General features: G+C 40.0%; 1 protein-coding gene across 1 annotated transcript in view; it reads right to left on the bottom strand.

Moving 5' to 3' along the window:
* The window catches only part of IPCEF1 (interaction protein for cytohesin exchange factors 1), a 167287-nt gene that overhangs the window by 81062 nt on the left and 62425 nt on the right, over positions 1-23800 (bottom strand). Inside the window, exon 4 of the mRNA XM_055087433.1 lies at positions 12382-12434. Coding sequence (XP_054943408.1) covers positions 12382-12405 — 24 coding nt within the window. The 5' untranslated portion in view covers positions 12406-12434. The remainder of the gene's footprint in view (positions 1-12381; positions 12435-23800) is intronic.

Below are 23800 nucleotides of genomic sequence, written 5' to 3'. Positions count from 1 at the left end.
CCCCTGCATCGGCAGGCGGACGCGCAACCACTGCGCCACCAGGGAAGCCCAAATTTAGGCATTTTTGACCAAATTCTAGTCTCAGCTCCGCTTCATAAGATATCTCCCACACTGACCGGCATCTCGGTCTAAAATTCCCACCATTCCCTCAAATGGTCTCCTGGAGTCTTTTCTATAGGCAATTATCTGAGGTCAGCAAAACCTATTAACAAAATATATTAGCCCAAATATCTTATTTGCATAATGTATACCATTTGGATAACTAGAACTTAGCTGAGAGCCAGGACTAAAGGTGAAGAAGAGAGTAAGTCAATTTAGATAGTGGGAACACTTTTAGAAAATCTGGGCTCCAGGAGACCCCAGGAAGCACTCAAGACAAACTAAGAACCAGGGGAATAGGGAGAAAAGGGAGTTGTAGACAGAGGCATTCCTAGAACGTTCTGGCCCCATCTGAACAAGGTAAATCACATTAGCTCATACAAAAAGAGCAGCTCTCATAAGGAGAGAGGAAGTAGTAGAGGACAGCTGTAGGATCTGTAAAGGGAAGCATCACCCACTCCAAACCTCCTGACTGGGAGCCAGTGAATCGCCTCCATCCATCGCTTATGGGCTCTCAGTGCAGCAAGGGCTCTCCAGCTCTACCACCCAACCTCACGGCTGTTTCTAGAGAAAGCCCCCTATCAAACTGTAGGCTCTGTCTCAACTTTGCCCCAAACCAGGCCTCGGTCTACGCTAGATTCTTGCACCTGGGCTGGATGAGACGCGGAGCTGTAAGCAGGACAATACCTCAAGCAATGTGAGCACCCAACACCGAGAGGCCTTTATTCAGACTTTTTTAAAGGGGGGCAGGGAGTTTAGTCATTGAGTCAGCCCTCCTCAGACAGTACTTCTCCTAAGGCAAATTATCATAAAATCTGTATAACTGTTCAAACTGTTTCCCCCAACCAGAAGCAGAACTGCATATTATAGAAACGATAAATTAGAGAGAATTTCAGTTTCACTTGAAATATATGAATTTGAAACCTAAATTGGTTTACATGAAAGAATGAAAACAATCTTGAGAACTTTAGTGAGTTTGAGATACATCTAACCCCTCACAACAGGAAATGGAACCCACAAACTAGTCAGTTTCATAAAGATCTTACATGTGGTTTATTTCACTAGGTGAGTGACAAAAAGCCAAGCAAGCAGTGTGCATTTTATGAGACGGTTTTTCGATAGGGAATTATTATAACAATCATAACAAATATCCGAAGCCTAATAAGGTATTTTTCTCACACAATTTTCTTCCCATTGGCATATTGTAGGTAAAAGTGAAGAATACTCTAAATTCTGAATTTGCCCTAACTTGGTTCTAAAACTTGAGAAAATTTTCTCTTTTAAATAAATATTTCCTTTTTATTGAAAAAGACTATTTTTCTTTCACTTTTTAAGGTGGTTAAAAGAAATTCACTTGGTCATTAATCACTCAAAATCACACGTTGTATAAACTTAAAAAGGAACCAGTGTAAAATATACAAATGGACCTCCTCTGATATTGAATATGGTGCTCAAAACCAAGATCAGGGTAATTATTATATTGACTTCTAATATATATAGTAATTATTAACTCTTACAGGTACAATTTACCCCCCCATGATATAATAAAATTCACCATAAAGTGGTTTGGCATTACATCAAACTTCACAATGGTCCTGGTATTAAGCAAAATTATATAGTGTTATGCTAGTCTTGATTTGTGGCATTTACCCAAGTTCCATGGTGTAAAACCTCACAATTGCCAATTTTACCACTACTTTAACGAACCCACAAAAATTCCTAATATTTTAGATCCAAGCCAGCTCCCGCTGATAAAGCTATTAGGCATGTTTCCCCACAAATATCTTTGCCCCACAGACATCTTTCCTCCTTCCTGGCAAATTAAACTCAACTTTGTACAGAGAATTTTAAAGCTTTTATATATTAAAATTTTACCTGTAAAAATACATGAAAAACTTGCTTAGTTTTTTTCAGAAGACTAACCACTTTAATATTACTTAATAAGTTAATACGAAAAGAAAATCTCTAATAGTGAAAAATGACGACAGATAAGAGACTTTATAATAACAATAGACAGTAATTGAAAACAATGATAGCTAAGAAATATATATAAAGCTTATACTCACATAATGTTTGCCATAGGCCAGTCACTGCTCTGAGACTTTTCATAAATACCTGGATTGAATTCTCACAACATTTATGGCTTAGGTGCTATTATAATGCACATTTTACAGATGAGGAAATTGAAGCAAACGGAGGTTCAGTATTGTGCCCAAAGTCACAAAAGTAAATGGTAAAATGCAAATATTTGTTTCAAGAGTAAAATTCACAAAGTAGTAGCCTTTAAGGTATTTGCTTTGGTTGTTGATGCTGTATAAAGGAGGAGGACAGAGAAGCAAGGACTAGAGTCTAAGGGGAAGCTGGAAGCAATGGCACTTTCTACACAGAAGAGAAATTCGAGAAATATTATAAAAGAAGGACTAGGGCAAAGGGGGAGAAGAAAGAGAGAGGAGAAAAGGAAGGACGGACAGGGAGCTGAGGGGGAAGGGGAGGAGGAATTTAGAACATGGAAAGCGAGGGAGAGCAACGTGCCAGGGAGAGTTTCTAGCTTAAGCAATGGGATAAATGACATCACTACAGAGAACATGGTCATATATACTGAATTATAATATATTCAGTAATAAACATATTGAGTTTGATGTACATAAGAGGCATCTGATGGAAATAGTACATATAGTACTTAAGGGTTTAAGGATTTGGAGGAAATCTGGAATAAAGACATAAAATTAGGAATCATCAGTGTACAGAGAGTGGAAGTCTTGAGTTTGGATAAGATAACCCAGGTGTGTAGAATGTCAAAGGGTTGAAGTCAGAATCCGAAGGAAGACCAGTATGTTTACACAGAAGCAGCGGGAAAGGTCAAGGAGACTGGGCAGAATAGCAAAGGACAAAAGAAAACCAGGAGAGGACCTGTCATGGAAGTGAGGGAGAGATTGAAGGGGAAGGTGAGCCCAAACCATTAAATACTACCAGTGTCAAAGAGAAAGAAAAAGTTACTGGGGACCTTGGCAAAACAGTTTCATTGTCGTGTTGGCTGGAAAACAAATTCCAGTGGGTTGGGGAGGAATGGGAATTAAAGAAGTCAACACAGCACTGAAGACTAGTCTCACCAGAACCTTGACTGAAAAGAGGAGACTTGGGGCTTCCCTGGTGGCGCAGTGGTTGAGAGTCCGCCTGCCGATGCGGGGGACACGGGTTCGTGCCCCGGTCCGGGAAGATCCCACATGCCGCGGAGCGGCTGGGCCCGTGAGCCATGGCCGCTGAGCCTGCGCGTCCGGAGCCTGTGCTCCGCAACGGGAGAGGCCACAACAGTGAGAGGCCCGCATACCGCAAAAAAAAAGAAAAGAGGAGACATGATAGTAACAGGAGGGCCTAGGGCCAAAAGAGAGATTGTCACGTGTTTTTTCAAAACCACACTCCTATGCTTATAATCTGTCCTGCAGTAAATTACAGATACACACTTACTCACTGATAGTGGGATGTGGAAATTGAAAAGCAATTTAACAACATGATATCAAAAGTCTCAACTCTATCATATTCTAACTCATTGAGCACACATCTCTTTCTTCCTTCTTTTCTTTCTTACTCTTTGGTTTTACTTTTAAATCTAAATACACTCATGTCTCCCTATGTACAACTTCCCTTTTCCATTTCCCTCTCATTCACCCCAGGTTACACTAAGCTGAATGTGATTTTTATCATTCCCATGCAATTTTAGTATCTATAAGCAACATTCACTATACTATAAATAATAGCATTAATGGAGATACTTAATTTTTAGTATTGTGCTTTTGAGATTTTTTTTCCATGTTGAGACAAGTAGCTCTAATTCTAATATAGCACTACAGTGAATGAAAATGACACAATTTATTGATCCATTCACTTACTGACCCACATTTAATTTACTCACAACACTGTTGCAATTAACAACTTTGTATAACTGCACTGTGCACCTAGACACGTGTTCCTCTGGGCTAGAGTATTTATCTGAGAGTGGACTTTGCAGTCATAGGATACGTGCATCTTTAATACTGCAGGTATCCCCAAATTGCTTTCAAAGTGTCCTACTTATAATCGCTCCTGCAATATATAAAACTTTTAGTTCTCTACAACCTGGAATATGTTTTGGTCTTTTCTTTCAAAATTTCAGCAATCTTTCTACCTGTTTCTTTTTTTTTTTTTAACTATTACATTATTTTCTGCTCTTAATTTTCTTTGTCTTAATTTTTTTTTTTTTTTTTTTTTTTTTTGCGGTACGCGGGCCTCTCACTGTTGTGACCTCTCCCGTTGCGGAGCACAGGCTCCGGACGCGCAGGCTCAGCGGCCATGGCTCACGGGCCCAGCCGCCCCACGGCATGTGGGATCTTCCCGGACCGGGGCACGAACCCGTGTCCCCTGCATCGGCAGGCGGACTCTCAACCACTGCGCCCCCAGGGAAGCCCTGTCTTAATTTGTACTCTGTTTATCTCCCTGTGCCATACGTGTCCTGCATAAATTTGTCAATTTACTAACACTTTTAGAAAGTATCCAACGTGGAATGTATGCCATTTACTGAGCTTTCTATTTCAAAGATTATGGTTTCTTTTCCAATACCTCCGTTTTTTCAAAGCCCACTTGCATTTTATACTTCTTCATTTGTGCCTGCTTTTCTTTCAAAATTGTACAAAAGATTCTTTGAGCTTCATACTTAAAATTTTTTGTCAGGCTTTAAAATTTTTTTTTTATGTAAAATAAAGTTATACTTGAATTTTGTATCTGAGAGTCTATCTTTCTTAGCATTTCTCAAATCTGTTTTGGACTTTTAAGTTTGCAGAATTGTGAGTGGAAGGGCCTTATGTTCTCTCCCCCCGCCTCTCTCTCTCAGTCTCCCCCTCCCTCTCTGCTCCCCTTTCCCCCATTACGGCCGCGCCTCCTTCCTTATCGTTGCCTCCACCTGATGTGGAATCGGTCCTACAATCAGGTCCTGACGCCGTCATGGGAACTCCTGCCTATCCAGTTGCTGGTCTGGCTGGTGGCTGGGTTTAGCTCCTGATTTTGATATGTGTCCCTATTCCTCCCTTCTTAGGCCCTCAGGTAGCTTGTGGAATTGTGTAACCCCAGGCAGCCCTTTAACAACTTTTTCTCTTTTCATCTTTAGCCCCTTTCACAAGTGAGAGAGCTGCCATTTACCATTGTCATTGAGAAGTGAACGTAGGGGCTTCCCTGGTGGCACAGTGGTTAAGAATCTGCCTGCCAGTGCAGGGGACACGGGTCCGAGCCCCGGTCCGGGAAGATCCCACATGCCGCGGAGGAACTAAGCCCGTGTGCCACAACTACTGAGCCTGCGCTCTAGAGCCTGAGAGCCACAACTACTGAAGCCCGTGCTCCTAGAGCCCGTGCTCCACAACAAGAGAAGCCACCGCAATAAGAAGCCCGCGCACCGCAAGGAAGAGTAGCCCCTGCTCGCCGCAACTAGAGAAAGCCCGCGTGCAGCAACGAAAACCCAACACAGGCAAAAACAAATAAATAAATAAAATTTAAAAAAAGAAGTGACCATGCTCCCTCATATTTAGACTGAGCCTGTGCGTCCGGAGCCTGTGCTCCACAACAAGAGAAGCCACCGCAATGAGAAGCCCGCGCACCGCAAGGAAGAGTAGCCCCTGCTCGCCGCAACTAGAGAAAGCCCGCGTGCAGCAACGAAAACCCAACACAGGCAAAAACAAATAAATAAATAAAATTTAAAAAAAGAAGTGACCATGCTCCCTCATATTTAGGGGAGCATTTTCCCACCTCCCTAACCTGGACCAGGAGGCAAACTGCTTCCTGCCTCCAGATGAGGTAGGTGCCCAGCAGGCCGTAGCTTCAGTCATGTTGCCACTTTTTATTTCTGATCCATAGAGATGATTACTGTGTTTTTGAGCCTAACTGTGCTTTTCCTGTTTTCTGTGTTTCTCTTTGTCTATCATTGCTCTGTATTTACAGCAGAGTGGAGGGTCTACGTTTGAACCTGCAGGACCATTACTGAATGGACGCCAGTCATTTCACGTATGAGATTTCATCTTGAAATCACAGTTTAAGTGACAAGCGAGTCCCTTCCCACAGTAGCTTCAATATCCCACCAAGACATCTGTCCAATTCCGCTCCTGGCACCTTAAACTGTTTTCTGTCCTATAGAAATGACAGGCACTTTAACAACTCCATACTTTTGAATGCTTTATTCTCTTCCCCCATTTTTCATCTGCTTAATGCTTACTCATCCTTTCAGATCGAGGTCAAAAGCCACCTCCACCATAAAGCCCTTTCTGACTTTAGAAGGCAGTGAGCTCTTATAAAAATCTTCCATTCACCCAGTGTTATTTATTTGTAGTCACTGTAACAATTGATTTATATTATTTCCCAAAGATCTTCATGGTAGGCACTATTTTTACCTTCCTTTTCACAAATGAGAAACTTCATCTCGGTGTGCTTAAGTAACGTCCCCTCAGATCACACATAGCTAGTAGCAGAGCCAAGACTAGGACCCAGGCCAGTCAGACTCCTAAGCCTATTGTTTAACTCAGTGTTACTACTTCTTCTGTCTTTTATATTCCACAATGCTTTGCTGATGCCTCTTAAATGGATATTATCGGGCTTCCCTGGTGGCGCAGTGGTTGGGAGTCCACCTGCCGATGCAGGGGACACGGGTTCGTGCCCCGGTCCGGGAAGATCCCACATGCCGCGGAGCGGCTGGGCCCGTGAGCCACGGCCGCTGAGCCTGCGCGTCCGGAGGCTGTGCTCCGCAAAGGGAGAGGCCACAGCAGTGAGAGGCCCGCGTACCACAAAAAAAAAATGGATATTATCATCTATCTGTTTATATATCTGAGTGGTACATACATGGTAGTAACACAATCCATCTAATGGTCCAACCCTCTATCCCACACAGCTACTCAATCACTTCCCCTGTTAATGTTGCTTCTTAAAGTTTATCAGATCTCTTTTATCAGCTCTGTAGCTGAATGACGACTCTGCTTAGAGTCAATGATTGGCCAAGAATTCAAGATAGAATTGACATTCTTGAACACGTCATGACTTCAAAATGTAGCACCTAGAGTGATGCCTGACACATAGGAAGCGTTCAATAAATATTTACCAAAAGATTAACTGGGTCTTGTATCAAATTTTACTTCCTATAATGCCTTAATAATAGTGCCTGGTACAAGTGGAGATATAACAAATATCTGGAAAGCCATCTCTACTGTTTGATTACTCAGAGCTGAAAAATATCTCCGCTAACATCAGCAGAGAAAAACAACATAAAACTTGCTCCAACATCTTTCTCCCCCGCAGAGAGGCACATACATAGAGAAAAGCCCCTGGGATCAACTGACACTAAGTTTGAACCCACCTGGAGAGATGACCCTTGGCGTTTCCTTGAAGGTAAAATACTATTTCCTCAAAACCCACAGTAGCTTTCTCCAGCATCCTGTTTTAACCATATCCACCAAATACTAAGAATCAGGAACCCAAGAAATAGGAAGGCATGGCGGGGAGGAGAGGTGCTGGGAGAAGGGACACAAGTTTTCCAGTGGTAGCTAACAAGCCCTCGCCCAGTCATCTGTTCCCCAGAGAGCTGTCATGCACTTCTCCACTCGAAGTCCTACTTGGGACGGAAAATATGCAAAACAGTCTCCTACGTCCAAGGCAGCATTGGCACAGCCAATTCAACATAGAGTTCTGTTGATGGAGCCTAAAAAAACAAGCTGCCAACATTTCAGCTCTTTCTAGTTGATCAAAAAGGTGGAAACTAGATTCCTCACTTCATCCCTGAATATCACCACATCCCTGAGACACACACCACAAGCACAGTGATGGGGTGGGGGGCAGAGCACGTTCCCATGGGGGCTGGAATCGTACCTGGGCTGCTCACAGCACACAGTACCCATAAAGACCAGGCAACACATGTTCTGTGAACGACGAATGGAGAGCTCTCTTGTGAAGCAAACGCATCAGGGACCAGTCTGCTGTGAGATCACCACACAGATGACAGTCCAGGCAACAGCAGATAACCCAATGACCACAGTGCCAGAAGTAAATGTCCATTCACATTCAGTGAGCTTGTCCTCATCAGCAGGAAAACTTGAGCGATGTAACCGCGATTTTTTTTTTTTTTTTTTTTTTTTTGGGTACGCGGGCCTCCCTCTGCTGTGGCCTCTCCCGTTGCGGAGCACAGGCTCCGGACGCGCAGGCCCAGCGGCCATGGCTCACGGGCCCAGCCGCTCCGCGGCATGTGGAATCTTCCCAGACCGGGGCGCGAACCCGGTTCCCCTGCATCGGCAGGCGGACGCGCAACCACTGCGCCACCAGGGAAGCCCATAACCGCGATTTATACGCAGAGACTTTCGTTTCAGGGAAAAGTTTTCACTTGACATTTTTTCCAGGCAATATTTACTGAAGGAAATTTATTTTAAACAATTTTTGAGAAAACACTGTCATAAAGTTTTGATCTAAGATAAATCTGACATTTCTTCCCCACTAGAGCAATCCCTGAAAGTAATCCCTGAAAGCATTAGGTAAAAGAATTATGTACGATGGTAAAAGAGATGATGTGTCACATTCCCCCGAGCCTTGTCATCATTAAATTAAGGCTGTTTTCCTTCTCTAGCTAGAATGTTGTTACTAAAATCTGAGATCAGAGAAGTTTCTTAACCAAGCCTTAAGATTCACATGCTGGTTGTTATTATTTATTTATCTATCTATTTATTTTAATAAGAAACTAATCAGAAAAGAAAACTAAGCCATACTGATTTGGTGTATAATGCTTAATCACCACATTATAATGTATGGAAAGCCTTATAAACATCAAGAACTACACAAATGGATGTTTAGCGATTGTACCAAATTTAATCATTTATGTTAAAAATTTCCCAAAAAGCTATGGCCCGGATCCTACAGGTGATTATGCTAGTGCTTTCTTTCAGGCCACAGTTTGGTAAATTATGGCTTTTGTTTATTCAACCACCACTTACTGCACAACTACTAAGTGCCAAGGGCCAGAGATCCAATGGCAAGCAAGTTCTAACACAGCTTCCAGTGAAACACAGACGAACGAGAGTTGAACAAGGATAATCAGGTCTGCACACCATTACAGTGCTCACCTAGAATGGGGGAGTCAGGGCGGGCCCTCCAGATAAAGACCTGCGCCTAAGGGGATGTGATACAGAGATGCAGGTACAAGCCAGGAGGCACTGACCACCGAGTGCAGGTAGGTTTTGGACGTGGTCACCACATTCAGAGTGGCCAAGCCACGTCACGTAAGTTATGTTTGAAAGTATGAAGTTCAGGGCTTCCCTGGTGGCGCAGTGGTTGAGAATCCGCCTGTTGATGCAGGGGACACGGGTTCGTGCCCCGGTCCGGGAGGATCCCACATACCGCGGAGCGGCTGGGCCCGTGAGCCATGGCCGCTGAGCGGGAAGATCCCACATACCGCGGAGCGCCTGGGCCCGTGAGCCATGGCCGCTGAGCCTGCGCGTCCGGAGCCTGTGCTCCGCAACGGGAGAGGCCACAGCAGTGAGAGGCCCGCGTACCGCAAAAAAAAAAAAAAAAAAAAAGAAAGTATGAAGTTCATCTGAGAGCCAAGGGAAGCCACTGAACAGATAGAAGCAGGTGGGTGGCAAAATCACATCTGCAGTTAGGAAAATCCACCCTGGCTGTTGTGAGGCAACGGAGAGTGGTCGGGGGTGGGGTACTTGGGAGCTGGTGCAGAGAGAGGCTAAGAGCCCAGTGAACAGGGAAGGGCAAGTGTGTCTGCGAAGACGGAGAAATATTTAGGAGGTAAAACAGACAGAACTTGGTGAGTCAATACTGTGTGAGTCTGTGTGAAGCTTTAGCTTTGAAAATTCTGCTCTTTCCCTTCAGAGGGGAGAAAACCAGAGGAAAGAAAAGAACACCATCAGATAACAGCAACTCAGCTTAACAAAAAAAGAACAATGCTTTTTTACTATGCACATAATGAGATTTCAGACGCTTAGAATCTACTTTCTTGAACAGTTTTATTAGCACCACTTCACCATATCACCCTGCCCCGACCAGGTGGTCGGCTTCTCCTCTTCGTACCCCAGCACCGAGCCCAGAGCTCAGCACATGTAGCTCAATAAATGTTAGTTTAGTGGAAATGAGGTGTAATTCGGGATGCGATTAGGTCAAATGTGTCACGCCTACCGAAACTACCTAGCATGAAAATAGGTCTCCTGTGCTACATTTTATTTAGAGAACAAATGACAGCAGAAAATTGAACTAATTTTCTGAATGGAAAGATAAAGTAGGGTAACCACTGAAAAGCAGCTGGAAGAAATGCTTAAGAGAGACATTAAGCAGTACTGCCCCGACGCTGATGGCTGTGAGATAAAAATAACAGGTAAATAGACACACAAGGAGAGCTGAGCTGATTGCATCTAGGAGTGGAGGATGGCTCATGAAATGAGAAAGACCCATAAATAGCCAGAGTTCCCATCAAGAAGAACAGAATCCACTTGTGCCCAGGACCAAGGGGAAGCGGGTTACCTATTACAGCGGTAATAGCTATAGATTGGGGGCTACAGAATGATATGTTAGTCCTTTGGTAATCACATCTGCCATCTTTGTTCCAAAACCCAAGGCTATACTTTTTTTTTTAAGATGTGGAGATTTTAACTTGTTTCAAGTCACAATTAAATCTCCAATTCCCACCTATTACAGTGGTTGACACTTGATAAACTCAGGAGAGGTAATCAGTGAGCATTAAATGAATGTCTCAATGAATGAATGAACGAACTTATTCATTTAACGTCCTTAGGTGGTCTCTTACTATCTTAATTTCCATTTCCTCTTAAACATATAAGATGAACTCTTTCCAGCTGGAAGACTACATTTTTTCTTCAGAAAAAGCAAAGCAGTGTAATAATGAAACCCTCCATTACCTTTCTCAAGGATCCAACAGTCCTAATTCTTTCTTTTCATATTTTGTTCCACATAACACATACACAGGACACATATGCTTATAATCCCATGCATTTTTTTCTTTTTAAAATTTTTCATAAACTTTGGATATTCTGAACCTGAGTCTCCCTGACTCTATCTTTACAGATCTGTGACATCCATTTGCTTTTGCCCTTGCCCATAAGACCCTCCTTTAACACCCTGTACAAACACCTTTATATCTAATCCTAGCAAAAATCTTCCATCGCAGCCACATTTATTCTCTTAGTTGTTGTTCTTTATCTTCACTGTGATTATTCACATTTCTATCATCAAACACACACACCCATTCATGTCCGAAGAATCACACTTTCCTCTTTCTGCAAGTTTTAGATAGCGAATTTCCTAGCTCGCCTAAGTGACTGTAATTTGCCTTTTCATTTTTAGTCTTCTGCAGCCCTGTCTCCCGAAGTGTCCACCATTTTTCATCACTAGCAAGCTTTCCCTCCTCATTTAGACGCAGCATCAGAATTAAAGTGCTCTCATTGCCTTCTCTCTCTCTGGAATATGAAATTGTTAACAAGCAGAGAATTACTATGCTGTCCTGCTTTTTAGTAAGGTGGCCCTTCCAGGAGCTGTCTGGCTCCCTCCATTTCTCCATCATTATTATTACAACCTGCCTTGACATCCATTTCCTAATGTTCATCAGGAAACCATTGTCCAGGTTCCCTATTTGGCAGGAAGTCTATACTGTATTTTCTCAACACTCCACTTCTGATTCTGCTTTTGGCTCGGCTCCAAAAACTCTGTCCTATGCATCCATCATGAAGTCATTAGATTTGCCAATAAATGGACACCATCCAGTCCCACACTATCCTACATCCCCTTCTATTTGAAGTGTCATGTTACTGATATCAACTTCTCTAATTCCCCTGCGTAAGTTGCCTCATCTAATAGAGGAAATTTGCTCAACTGACTTACCTAATTTAGGCAAATTTATGGCTATAAAATTATTTTTAAAAGAACCTACAATTTCACCGTAACAATTAGCAGACTTATTCCCATAGAAGTTGCATGAGAGGTTACACTATAACATAGTTAATTTAAAATGGAGATAATTTATGTACAGTATGTTAAAATCATGGTTATGTTTCTTGCTCTTTAAAAGTAAATTGCTAGGAGTCTTAAACAAAGGCTTGGTGATCATAAGAAACCCTCAGACTCTAACAAGAGGATCATTTAATTCCATTGTGACTAACGAAATGAAGGACAATAAATAGCTAGCCAAACTTAAAATCGACCTAATTTTTTACTCATTCATCAAACTGACAATTAATATCTAAAGTCTGAAGTATTCCAAAGGGTACTTACAAGATCACTGCCATCAGTAGCCATGTATGATGTCAAATTGATAGAGACAAAAACTAGAAGAAAAGAAGGATTTTCAGTTAAATGTGGGACTAAATTCTTCATGAAAGCGTATATCTCTTTGACGGGAAGAAGGGCATTTCTATTTTGATTGATGAATTTCACAATAAAAGTGATTCATTACATGGCCTTTTAATCCAGAATAAGCCAACTGTTAAAAACTGAGTTCAAAAAATAAGCCAGAATTTCATCTGCACATTTGTCAGTGTTCTTTTCAAGTCTACAGCAAGATGTATCTATTTTTTATCTACTTAATATTGTATAATACATAAATGTATATCTTTGAAGTGAAAATATTTTCATCTTCATGATGAACAACGTAATGTAAGATGCAGAAATATTTGATCCATTACTATTATTCTGATTGTATTAATTTAACAATTTCAAAAATGTAACTAATCCCTCTCCCTCAGAAGTCCCAACTTTAATATAAAGATGAGCCCCTTTTGATGTATGGCACTTTGTAGTGGATTACCTGAAAAACAAGACACTCTGGTTTCAAGAAAAGGAGATGAAAACAAAAAGAAAAAAAATCTCATATCTTCAGACTTTGACAAGCGAGAAACTTGGTAAACATCCACAAGCCACTGAAACTCTCCCCAAAGCAAAGAGCCTTTCACTTCTTCCCAGTGACACCATAAATGCAGATCCATACCCCATGTGACTTTATTTCTTATACCAATGGTTCCCAAGTTCTGAAAAATGTATACCACTTTTTTATGTCAAAAATGCCATATTTATATTACATAAATATGAATAAAACATTTATTTGTAAAATGCCAAAGAGAAAAACCACAATAAAAAAGACCGACCAATTTAATTACTTAATTTTTAAATTACTTGTTTAAAAAATACACTAAAATATAAATAGAAAATCAAATCACAAGCTGATGAAAATACCTGCAATATACATTTAATACGTGAGAATCAAAACATAAAGAGTCCTTACTCACCAATAATAAAATAATAAGCAGACTGGGAGATGAAGATGGTGAAATAGAATGACGTGGAGCTCACCTCCTCCCACAGATACATCAAAGCTACATCACATGTGGAGCATTTCTCACAGAACACCCACTGAGTGCCGGCTGAAGGTCTCATACAGCCACAGCTGCAAGAAAGACCACCACATAACTGGGTAGGATGAAAGGTGGAGAAAAGGAAGCAGGATGGGACCTGTACCCCTGGAGGGAGCTGTGAAAAGTTCCCTCACCCTGGGAAGCCCCTTCACCGGCTGGGAGATCAGCCAGGACAGATAGGAAGCTTCAGGAACTCAGAGGTGAGTGCAGCAACCAGCTTGTAGAAGGCAGGACAAAGAGAGACCTGCACAGAAGGTCCTGGCCACCTCACTGCATGCCCCAGCCTGAAGTGCATACCTGCTGGAGTGCTCACTGGTGGCAGCTGGGTTCTGATACTCGGGCTTCAGCAGACAAACCCAGGGAGAAGATTGAGTTTGGCCATGCAGAGACAGCCCCAAGGGCCTCAAGAGTGGTCCAGGCCACAACTGGCGGTGTGTGAGGGCAAATAGGAGCCCTACTGTCACTGCTAGTGCAAAGGGAGGGGCATGGCCCTGTCATAGCAGCCTCATTCTCAGCCTGCTCACAGAGGGTGCAGCCCCAACTCTATAAGCTCTGGGTGCACACAAACACCTGCAGGTTTCCCACACACAGAAGTGGGGCTGAAATCTGAACTGATACCTGGTGGGCGCGTGACTTCCACGGATTTACTCCACTGGCAGATTTGTGAGCACAGCGCCTGAGGGACTTGCAGCCTGATTGCTAGCTTTTCCTCTGCTGAGATGGGGCAGAGGGCAGTTTCAACAGTGTACTTTGTGAGCACGCACAAGGGTGACAGGCAACAACACAGAGCACACGTCTCAGCGGACGGCTCCTGCGGAGGAATACCCAGTGGCTCCTTTCCCAGTGAGAGTGCGCCAGTCCCACCTACCTCACACCACAGCTTAGAACCAGATCTGAGGGCTTCTATTCCAATAACTGGGGAACAGGCCCTGCCCCTGACAGGGCTATGACAACCATGGAGCAAAGAGGAGACCCCTCCAACATTCAGTGCAGGCTTTGGCCACCACAACATCAATCACACCCCTATCAAGGGGATAATGGCCAGCACACACTGAGGAAAGATGTGGCAGGCATCCATACCGAAAACAGCCCTAGCACGAAAAATATTAGACTCACACAGGACGCTAAAAATATTAGACTCAAATAAAAACAGCCCTTCAAGACCACAATAGATAACTGCTTCTCCTAAATTAATAGAGTCAGAGAAATATAAGTAAAATGAAGGAGAAACCATTCCCAATTAAAAGAAGAGAAATCCCCTGAAAGAACAAACAATGAGACAGACCTCTCCAGTTTACTAGACCCCAAGTTCAAAAATGAAGTAATAAAAATCCTGAAGAAATTAAGAAAGACTATGGATAGAAGTGTGGATCACTGTAATGAGGAAATAGAAACTATAAAGAGGACAATTAAAATTAGACAACTCAATTGCCAAGATGAAAACTGAGCCAAATGCAATAAATAGCAAACTAAATAATGCAGAAGAGAGAAGAAGTGATCTGGAAGATAGAATAATGGAAATCACTCAATCAGAATAGCAGACAGAAAGAAAATGAAAAAAATGAAAGCAACATGAGACCTATGGGATAATATAAAGCATGCCACAGGAAGATCAGCTCGGTGCTTTGTGACCACCTAGAGGGCTGGAATAGGGAGGGTGGGAGGGAGATGCAAGAGGGAGGAGATACGGGGATATAGGTATATGTATAGCTGATTCACTTTGTTATAAAGCAGAAACTAACACACCAATGTAAAGCAATTATAGTCCAATAAAGATGTTAAAAAAAAAAAAAAAGCATGCCAATCTACACATAACAGGGATCCCAGAAGGAGAAAAAAGAGAAAAGGGGACCAAAAAAGTATTTGAAGAAATTATGGCTGAAAACTTCCAAAACCTAAAGAAGGAAACATATCCAGGTACAGGAAACACAGAAATGAAATGAACTATCAGAAAAAAAAACCAAAAACCTCCTTTAAAATCACGTCAAAAAAAAATAAAATACCTAGGAATAAACTTGACCAAGGAGGTGAAAGACTTATACACTGAGAACTATAAAACACTGATAAAGGAAATTGAAGATGATTCAAAGAAATGGAAAGATACCCCATGCTCTTGGATAGGAAGAATTAATATTGTTAAAATGACCATATTACCCAAAGCAATCTACAGATTTAATGCGATGCACCCTAACAAATTACCCATGACATTTTTCACAGAACTAGAACAAATAATCCTAAAATTTTTATGGAACCACAAAAGACCCAGAATTGCTAAAGCAATCCTGAGGAAAAAGAAGAAAGCTAGAGGCATGACACTCCCAGACTTCAGACAATACTACAAAACTACAGTAATCAAAATAGCATGGTATTAGCACAAAACAGACATATGGATCAATGAAACACAATAGAGAGCCCAGAAATAAACCCACACACCTATGGTCAATTAATCTTTGACAAAGGAAGCAAGAATATACAATGGAGAAAAGACAGTCTCTTCAGCAAGTGTTGTTGGGAAAGCTGGACAGCTGAATGTAAATTAATGAAGTTAGAACACTCCCTCACAACATACACAAAAATAAACGCAAAATGACTTAAAGACCTAAATATAAGACAGGACACCTTAAAACTCCTAGAAGAGAACATAGGCAGAACATTCTCCATTATAAATTGAGCTTGGTATTAACAGATACACACTACTATATATAAAACAGATAAACAACAAGGTCCTACTGTATAGCATAGGGAACTATATTCAATACCTTATAATAACCTACAGTGGAAAAGAATCTGAAAAACTATATATGCATATGTGTATATACATATATATGTATAACTGTATCACTTTTCTGTGCACCAGAAACTAACACAACATTGTAACTCAAATATACTTCAAGAAAAAAAACTAAAAATTAAAAAAATAAAATAGAGAACTAATAAAATAACAAGTAAAGGAAAATTCAAAACATAAAAATAAAAATGACTAGTGTTTAATCTCATTAGTAATAAAATATGGGCAAAGTAAAACAACAGCCTAATTCCATTTTCATTCTTCAAGATTGGCATACACAAAAGAATTGTCAGAAGCCAAGTTTGCTGGAGGTGTGTTGAAAAGAATAATTTGTTGTTGGGATGTCAAATTATTACAGCCTTGCTGGAGGGCAAGATGATGTTGATGACAGTGGTGACAATCTCAATGGCTGCTGACATTTGCTGAATCTTTACCATGTGCCATCAACCATGCTGAGTACTACCATACCAAACATGTGAAGAGTTTTCGATATATTCTTAATGAAAAAGTAGGGGAAAATATGTGCAATTTAACTTCATTCAATTTTTATTATAAAAATGTGGGTTTATATACATACAACTCAAATATCAATGCATTGGGGAAAAAGTCTGAAGAAATCTACAGCAAAATGTGTATAGTAATTATGAGTTGTAATAATAAGTTATTTTTTATTCCCATACCTATTTATTTTCCTACAATAAGTATTTATTTATAAAATGAAGATGTTCAGGTAAAATACTATGAATATTTTTTGATTCTGTATACTAACATATTTTTAGTGTCAATCAACTGAGCAAATACATAATAAGTAAAAGCTAGTTTTAATTCAGCAGCGCTTTTAGGTAAAGAAGCTTGCAGAACTTGTAGAAGTTAAAAGCGAAGCTTTGAATTGGTCTGGACTGAACTTAAATCCCAGCTTAAATACAGCTTACTCTGTAATCTTGGGCAAATAACTGATATTTTGAGGCCTCAGGACTCCCATCTGTGAAATGTGGATAAGAATTGTTTTTTCTTCTTAGGATCAGATAAGAATTAAATGAGAAAATATCTTTATAAGGCTCACATGGGTCTTAACATAGAATAAATGCTCAATAAATTATTTTATTGTCATAAAACATACTCATTCCCTAAGCAAGCATTTATTAAAGGTTAATTATATATACTCTTTAAATAAGTTGTAAGGGATCACAGTGTAACCTTTCCTGACTCTACCCAGATGGCTAATTGGCTCCTCCCCTATAATAACATAAATTGATTGCATTTATTAAGCAGTTACTATGTGCCTGGCCAATTGATGATTTCATATATCATGCTACACTATTGTTAGAACCACTTTATGAATAATATACTATTATTAGTCCCATGTCTTAGATAAGGCAATTTAGAGGAGGAAGTTAGTAAACAGGTATTTCCAAATTCAAACCCAGACTCCAGAGCCTGCTCTCTTAACCACCACAATACTATCCTGGCTCCCTCAAAGTCGCCCACTAACTCCTAATGGCCTTGGTATTGTAACATGATGCTCTGGACTGGTCTCCCTGGTTTGACAATGAGAATGTCAAAGGCAGAGGCCAAGACCCAGCCTTCTTTATGCCCCACGTTCTAGCCCAATGAGGCACACAGCTTAGACTGTACCCTCAGGCAACTTTATTATTTCAGTGGAAACCTAAACCCCTTCACTCAGCCAGCTTTCTAATAGTAAAACAAGCACAGAATTGACAGGAGATGATGGAAGACAAAAGGAAAATTCACCTCTAATTCTTTTCCTAAGCATTGGGATAGGTAGACAATACACTTCTTCAGTCACTGATATTAAGCCTTCCCTGGAACTCGAGGAATATTTCCCTTGTACATATTGTACCTCTTTACCACTTGACTATCTCTTAAATGCATCCATTCTGTCTATACCCATTGCTACCACCTTAGCAATTGGACCACTTTTGGACCACTGCAGGAACATCCTAGCTGATGTCCTGGCTTTCCTTCTTGCCCAGAGTCATGTTTTTTCAATGCACATCTAACTATTCATCTCTTTCCTTACACTTCTACAATAGCTGTTGAGTCTTGAGATAAAGACCAAAATTATGAAAGGAAGGCTTTGTACTACCAGGCCTCTGCTTCCTTCACCAACCCCAACTTGGATCATTTCCATGTCTCTTTCTTTCCATCTCCCTGACTCACTAGATTTTTTTTTAATTCCTTAAACACGTTTCTACCAATCTCAGAACCTTTGTGCATGCTCTTCAGCAGTCACCAGCCAAGATGACTTATACCATCTAATCTTTCAACACTCAGACCAAATATCATTTAGTCAAGAAAGCTTTCCATGATCCTTATTAGAGATCAATCTCCTTTTGTTTGCTCTCATAGTACCTTATCTTTTACTCATAGAAGGTCTCATAGTTGTACAGAATTATTAATTTTGCAATTAGTTCTTTAACATCTGACTCCCACTATAGTATAATTTGTCTAAGGGCAGGCACTCTGTCTTACCTTTTCTATCTGTTTACTGCTGTATCCACAGTCATTGTATACCAGTGATTAAATAGACATTTGTTGAGCAAATGAATTAAAAATACAAAAAAATGAAAGTACTGGGAAGAGATATGGGAACATATGTATATGTATAACTGATTCACTTTGTTGTAAAGCAGAAACTAACACACCATTGTAAAAGTTATACTGCAATAAAGATGTTAAAAAAAAAAATGAAAGTACTAAACTATAGATGAGTTTCCAAAAAGAAAACCTATGAATTACAAATGTTTCCATTTAGTGAAATAGTACTGTCATGAATATCCCATGAGAAATCTTCCCAATCTGCAGAATATGGAAATGAAACTGTGTTGATTGATGTCAAACCTCCCAAATCAAAGAGCAAGTGGGTAGAAATAATATGCAATCACTGGTGCAAGGAAGCATAGGTGAGGGGACCTAGGAATGAATGTACCTTTGTGGAGGCTATGGGAGTGTTTACTTAATGATTTTGGAGTTTCATTACTTTGTTTCCTGAGGTAGTTGACATATATAAAATCTAAAATTTCACCAAAACGATTCAATGATAAATAATATGTAGCTCCAAGATTTGATAAAAATATTTATAAAGCACACCATAAAAGTAACTCATGAAAAATAATAATAATGCTGCAAAAGTGCTTCGGAAGTAATAATTTTTCCATTTTCCCAACCTTTCTGAGAATGTCAATTTGAGCAAGGTGCCCATGAGTGAAAGAGTTAAAGGAAGAAGTAGTAGTTATTTGATATGTCTTGATGAAGAATTTTTGTATAGTTCCCAGGAATTAAAAACATATAAGAGCCTAACGACAGGGTAACAAAAAACATTTGTAAATCAAGTTTCCAGTTCTTTGCTTTCAACAAAATTGAAGAAAAATCTACTTTAAGTTTCTTAATCATTAAAAGTAGTTGTTGTGATAAATCACCACAATATTTGGCATATCCTTGGAAGGAGTTCAAAAAGTGCTCCATTCCCATCTATTTATTTATGTGAAAAATAGTTTTAAGTGCTCAGCATACATAAAAAACAATAATAGGATTAAAATTGGTTCTGAACTCTCATTCTAGAAGTAAATAATATTCATGGGTATGTTACATAATTAGAAGGAAAGTTTCACCTACGTCATTAAGCAATGCATTTTCAATAAAAAATATTTACCTCTTGTAGTTATCATTATCTGTCAAAATGTGTAACGTATTCATATTGTTTGTTATGTGCCAATAATAATTATAATAATAACTGATTCCAAATAAAATCATTTATGGCTTAAAGAATTATGTCACCTCAAACTTTTTAAATTAATTTAATTTTAAATATATATATAGTTGAAATGTATTACAGAATTATCAATAAATTATTAATAATAATTTTATTAATTATTATTAATAATTATCAATAAATTTTCAGTAAATTTTCAAGCATAAAAATATTATATAATTGAACAAAAATCTATGGAATACTGGAATGAAAATATGAGCTCTGGGCAAAAAAATTAAAAAGAGCTATGTAAAATCTAAAACTTCAAAGATTACTTTAAAAAAATAACAAGACACATCAGATTTCGGTTTATATTGTATAAGTCATATTTAAAGAGAAATATTACCTTTTTCACTATCAAGATTTATAATATGCCAGAAATTACATCTTTCGCAACTATTTAAACATACAATAAAAACTCTGAGTGAGAATTTAAATTGTGAGGGAGCACATAGGTTTCCATATTATTTTACGGGTACACAACCAAAAAAAAAAAAGCTTTAAAACTACTACACACACATGGATTATGGTCAAACAGATTTCACTCTGCCACTTGCTAAATGTGGAAACTTAGGAAAATCACTTAATTTCTATAAATGGTAAGAGCTTCATCTCTTAAACAGAAATGATAATAACCAGCTGATAGGGTTTTTGTGAGAATTAAGTGAAATCTCATATGGGAAACACGTGGATGCTCAAAAAGAGGTAGCAATTACCTAGAATGGGAGTAATTACCTAGAAACAGCTTTGTTATAGAAAACTGTTCTTCCTAATGGACTCAGCACACAGCTGAAGGGTCTGAGCCAGGGTGACAGCAGTTTTCATTAAATAAAATAGCTTTCACACTTGGAGGTGGATTAAACTCCCTAAGCTACTCTCTAGACATTTTTGGTACCGTATTTCAGAGTTTAAGGGAATAGTTTTCTCAGTCATATTTGAGACAGTTACCTTCTTTAAAGAACAATTCCTTAACACACCACAAAATGAGACTTAGCCAAAACACTGAGGTTATTAATATTTTTTAAGTTAGTGCAGTGACATAAAATGTATTTCTGATAAGCTCTGTAACTGAAAAGTAGAAACACATTTCATTACCAAATGCATAATAAAGCTAATTTCAAAGAAGAGATTTTTCCTTAATATATACTGGTTGTTATGGACTGAATGTTTGTGTCCCTGAAAAATTCGTATGTTGAAATCGAATTCCCAGTGTGGTAGTATTTGGAGGTGAGGCGTTGGGGATGTAAATAGGTCATGATGGCAGGGGCCCTCATAATTGAGACTAGTGACCTTTTCAGAAGGGGTCAGAGAGCCAGCTCACTCTTTCCACCATGTGAAGATACAAGAAAAAGAGTTAGCACTCTGCAACCCAGAAGAGGGCTCGTACCAGAACCTGACCATGCTGGCACCAGGGTGCCAGTTCCAGCCTCCAGAACTGTGAGAAATGAATTTCTGTTGTTGATAAGCCACCTAGTTTACAGTATTTTGTTACAGAAGCCCAAGCTGACTAAGACACTGGTGAAGAATCAGTCCCTCTCATTTTACACAAACAACAGTTCGTTCTAGCAATTTATTTTAGAAACTGTTTGGTAAATCAGTTAAGTCAGAAATAGGGATTCTGGTCCTGTATCATTTTAAAACCAGAAAATAAACCAAGAATATCAATATGCAACAAAGACACTATTGATAAAGCAGACAGTAGATAGTATAACTGGTATTTTTTTAAAAAGCTTTTTAAAAACACTCACTAAAGGCAGTTATAGGTTCAATTGATCCAAAAGTAACTGTCTTGACTATTCCTCAGTGAACATTATAATCTTCGGGATGATGCAGCAAAATAAGTACCATGCCTACTGTTTTAAAAATTTTTTTAAAAGAATACAATTTATTGTGATTTTGAGATAATTTTCCAATTGAAAGAAACTATGGGCTAGGTTTATTCTCTTTTTCATAGAGCCTTAAGTGAAAACAACAAAGCTGAACAAAAATTTTAAAAACCAACGGGTTAATTCACATGCTTATCCTTTAACATTACAGTGTTAGCATTTGACAAGACATTCTCAGAACAGTGAATGGATTTACGGACAATCCAAGAGGCAAACAATGTGCATTATCCTTAATCCAAAAACTAGAGCTCTTTGGAGCCAGAAGATGCTGGTCATTCTAGAGGCAGAAGTCTCAATCATCAAAAAGCATGGAAAACATGTAACAACAAAGTGTACACTTAACTAACAATGAGAACTGTCTGTAAGCATCTTCTGTTAAGTGATTGTCCATCGTAGTGATGCCACGGGAAGCAGGAGAGAAAATACATCTTTGCTCAGATATAAGAGCGAAGGACATGAAACAATCCATTAGCTTTGCTACTTAGCAGGAAATCTCTTGTTAAGGCAGAGAAGGAGAGAGGGGGAGCAACATACAAGATGACCTTCCTGTGAGTACACCTGCAGGGATGTATGGTGTGGGCTGGGCCTGGGGTTGTTACTTTGTCCAGGAAATTTACGAAATGGAAATATTTATCCAAATTATTTCAAACTTTTTCCTTTTTAATTTTAGCTCTATTGTCATTCTGTTCCAGTCCATCTCCTACATGCTTTAAAAGTCTCATTCTTCCTCTTTCATTTATTTTCTCTTTTTTATCTTTAACTTTTCCACTCATTTCACTGCATTTCTTTTCTGCAGTCTCTCCACTTTGAGGATAATCTGACAGATGGTTTTAAGAGCCGCGACTTTTTTAAAACAGAAACTATGATAAAATTATTTTATTTTCAACACCACTGAAATGCCGTGATCCATCATCTGAGGAGATTGGCAGGCTTCTTCCTTACTCTCCTGCATTCCCACGTAAGCTGTCAGCCCTGACAATCAAGGTTTAGACATAAAAATCCACAAATCTAAGGGGGGGAAAAAAACCCTTCTTTCAGCCAACAATGTCAATCTCTATTCCCAAAGGATCATTTTACCAAAGTAACAAGCAGGTGGCAAACTGTAAGCGATCACCAACAATCTGCCTCTTCTACGTCCTGGAAGAACCTGCACCAAACCCAAACAGCTGCTGGACCTGCCCCTTAGGGAGGCACGAAGCTTCCTCGCATCTCTTGTGGCAGGCGTATATGCCCGTGTGCGGCCTCCAGAACCCGACAGAGTCACAGGTTATGGTCTGGGTCCCAGCATGCCCTTAGGGCTCTGGCAAGGGGGCAGGGCCCTGCCGATCCACCTCCGGGCAGTAGCCAGGCGCTGCCCATGTGTGCCCTGTGCCCATTGCTCCCAACCGAGGCGCTTTCCCTTCACCAGCTAGTGAGGTCGACCAGATGCCCAGAGACCCCCAGAACTCATCTCTGTTTCCGCGATTGTCTTAAATTCCAGAGCACCAGCCCAGTAAGTGATTGATCCCACCAGCCCTCCAGAATCGGGCTAGCACACTGACTTTTGGCTCTTCAAATTATTTATAAAGGTAGGGGCCCTGCAAAATCTGTTTTCACACCTCCCAACACACACACACACAGACGCATGCCATAGTAGCAGCTTCGTGCACCAATGCAGATAAAACCTGCAAGGCACCTGCCTCCTAGACCAGTGACAGATCCAAGGCACTTCTAGGAGCCAGTCATTCTAAGATCCAAACTAGCTATGTACTTAGGTTGGATTTAAAAGATTTGTGATGGAAACCCAAGGAACCTCTTCACCAATTTGTACTAGCCCCAGGATGCTCCATCAAGTAGG

The sequence above is a fragment of the Physeter macrocephalus genome, chromosome 10 (assembly GCF_002837175.3).
Source record: "Physeter macrocephalus isolate SW-GA chromosome 10, ASM283717v5, whole genome shotgun sequence".
Lineage (NCBI taxonomy): Eukaryota > Metazoa > Chordata > Mammalia > Artiodactyla > Physeteridae > Physeter > Physeter macrocephalus.
This window is presented reverse-complemented; position numbering and strand designations above follow the sequence as displayed.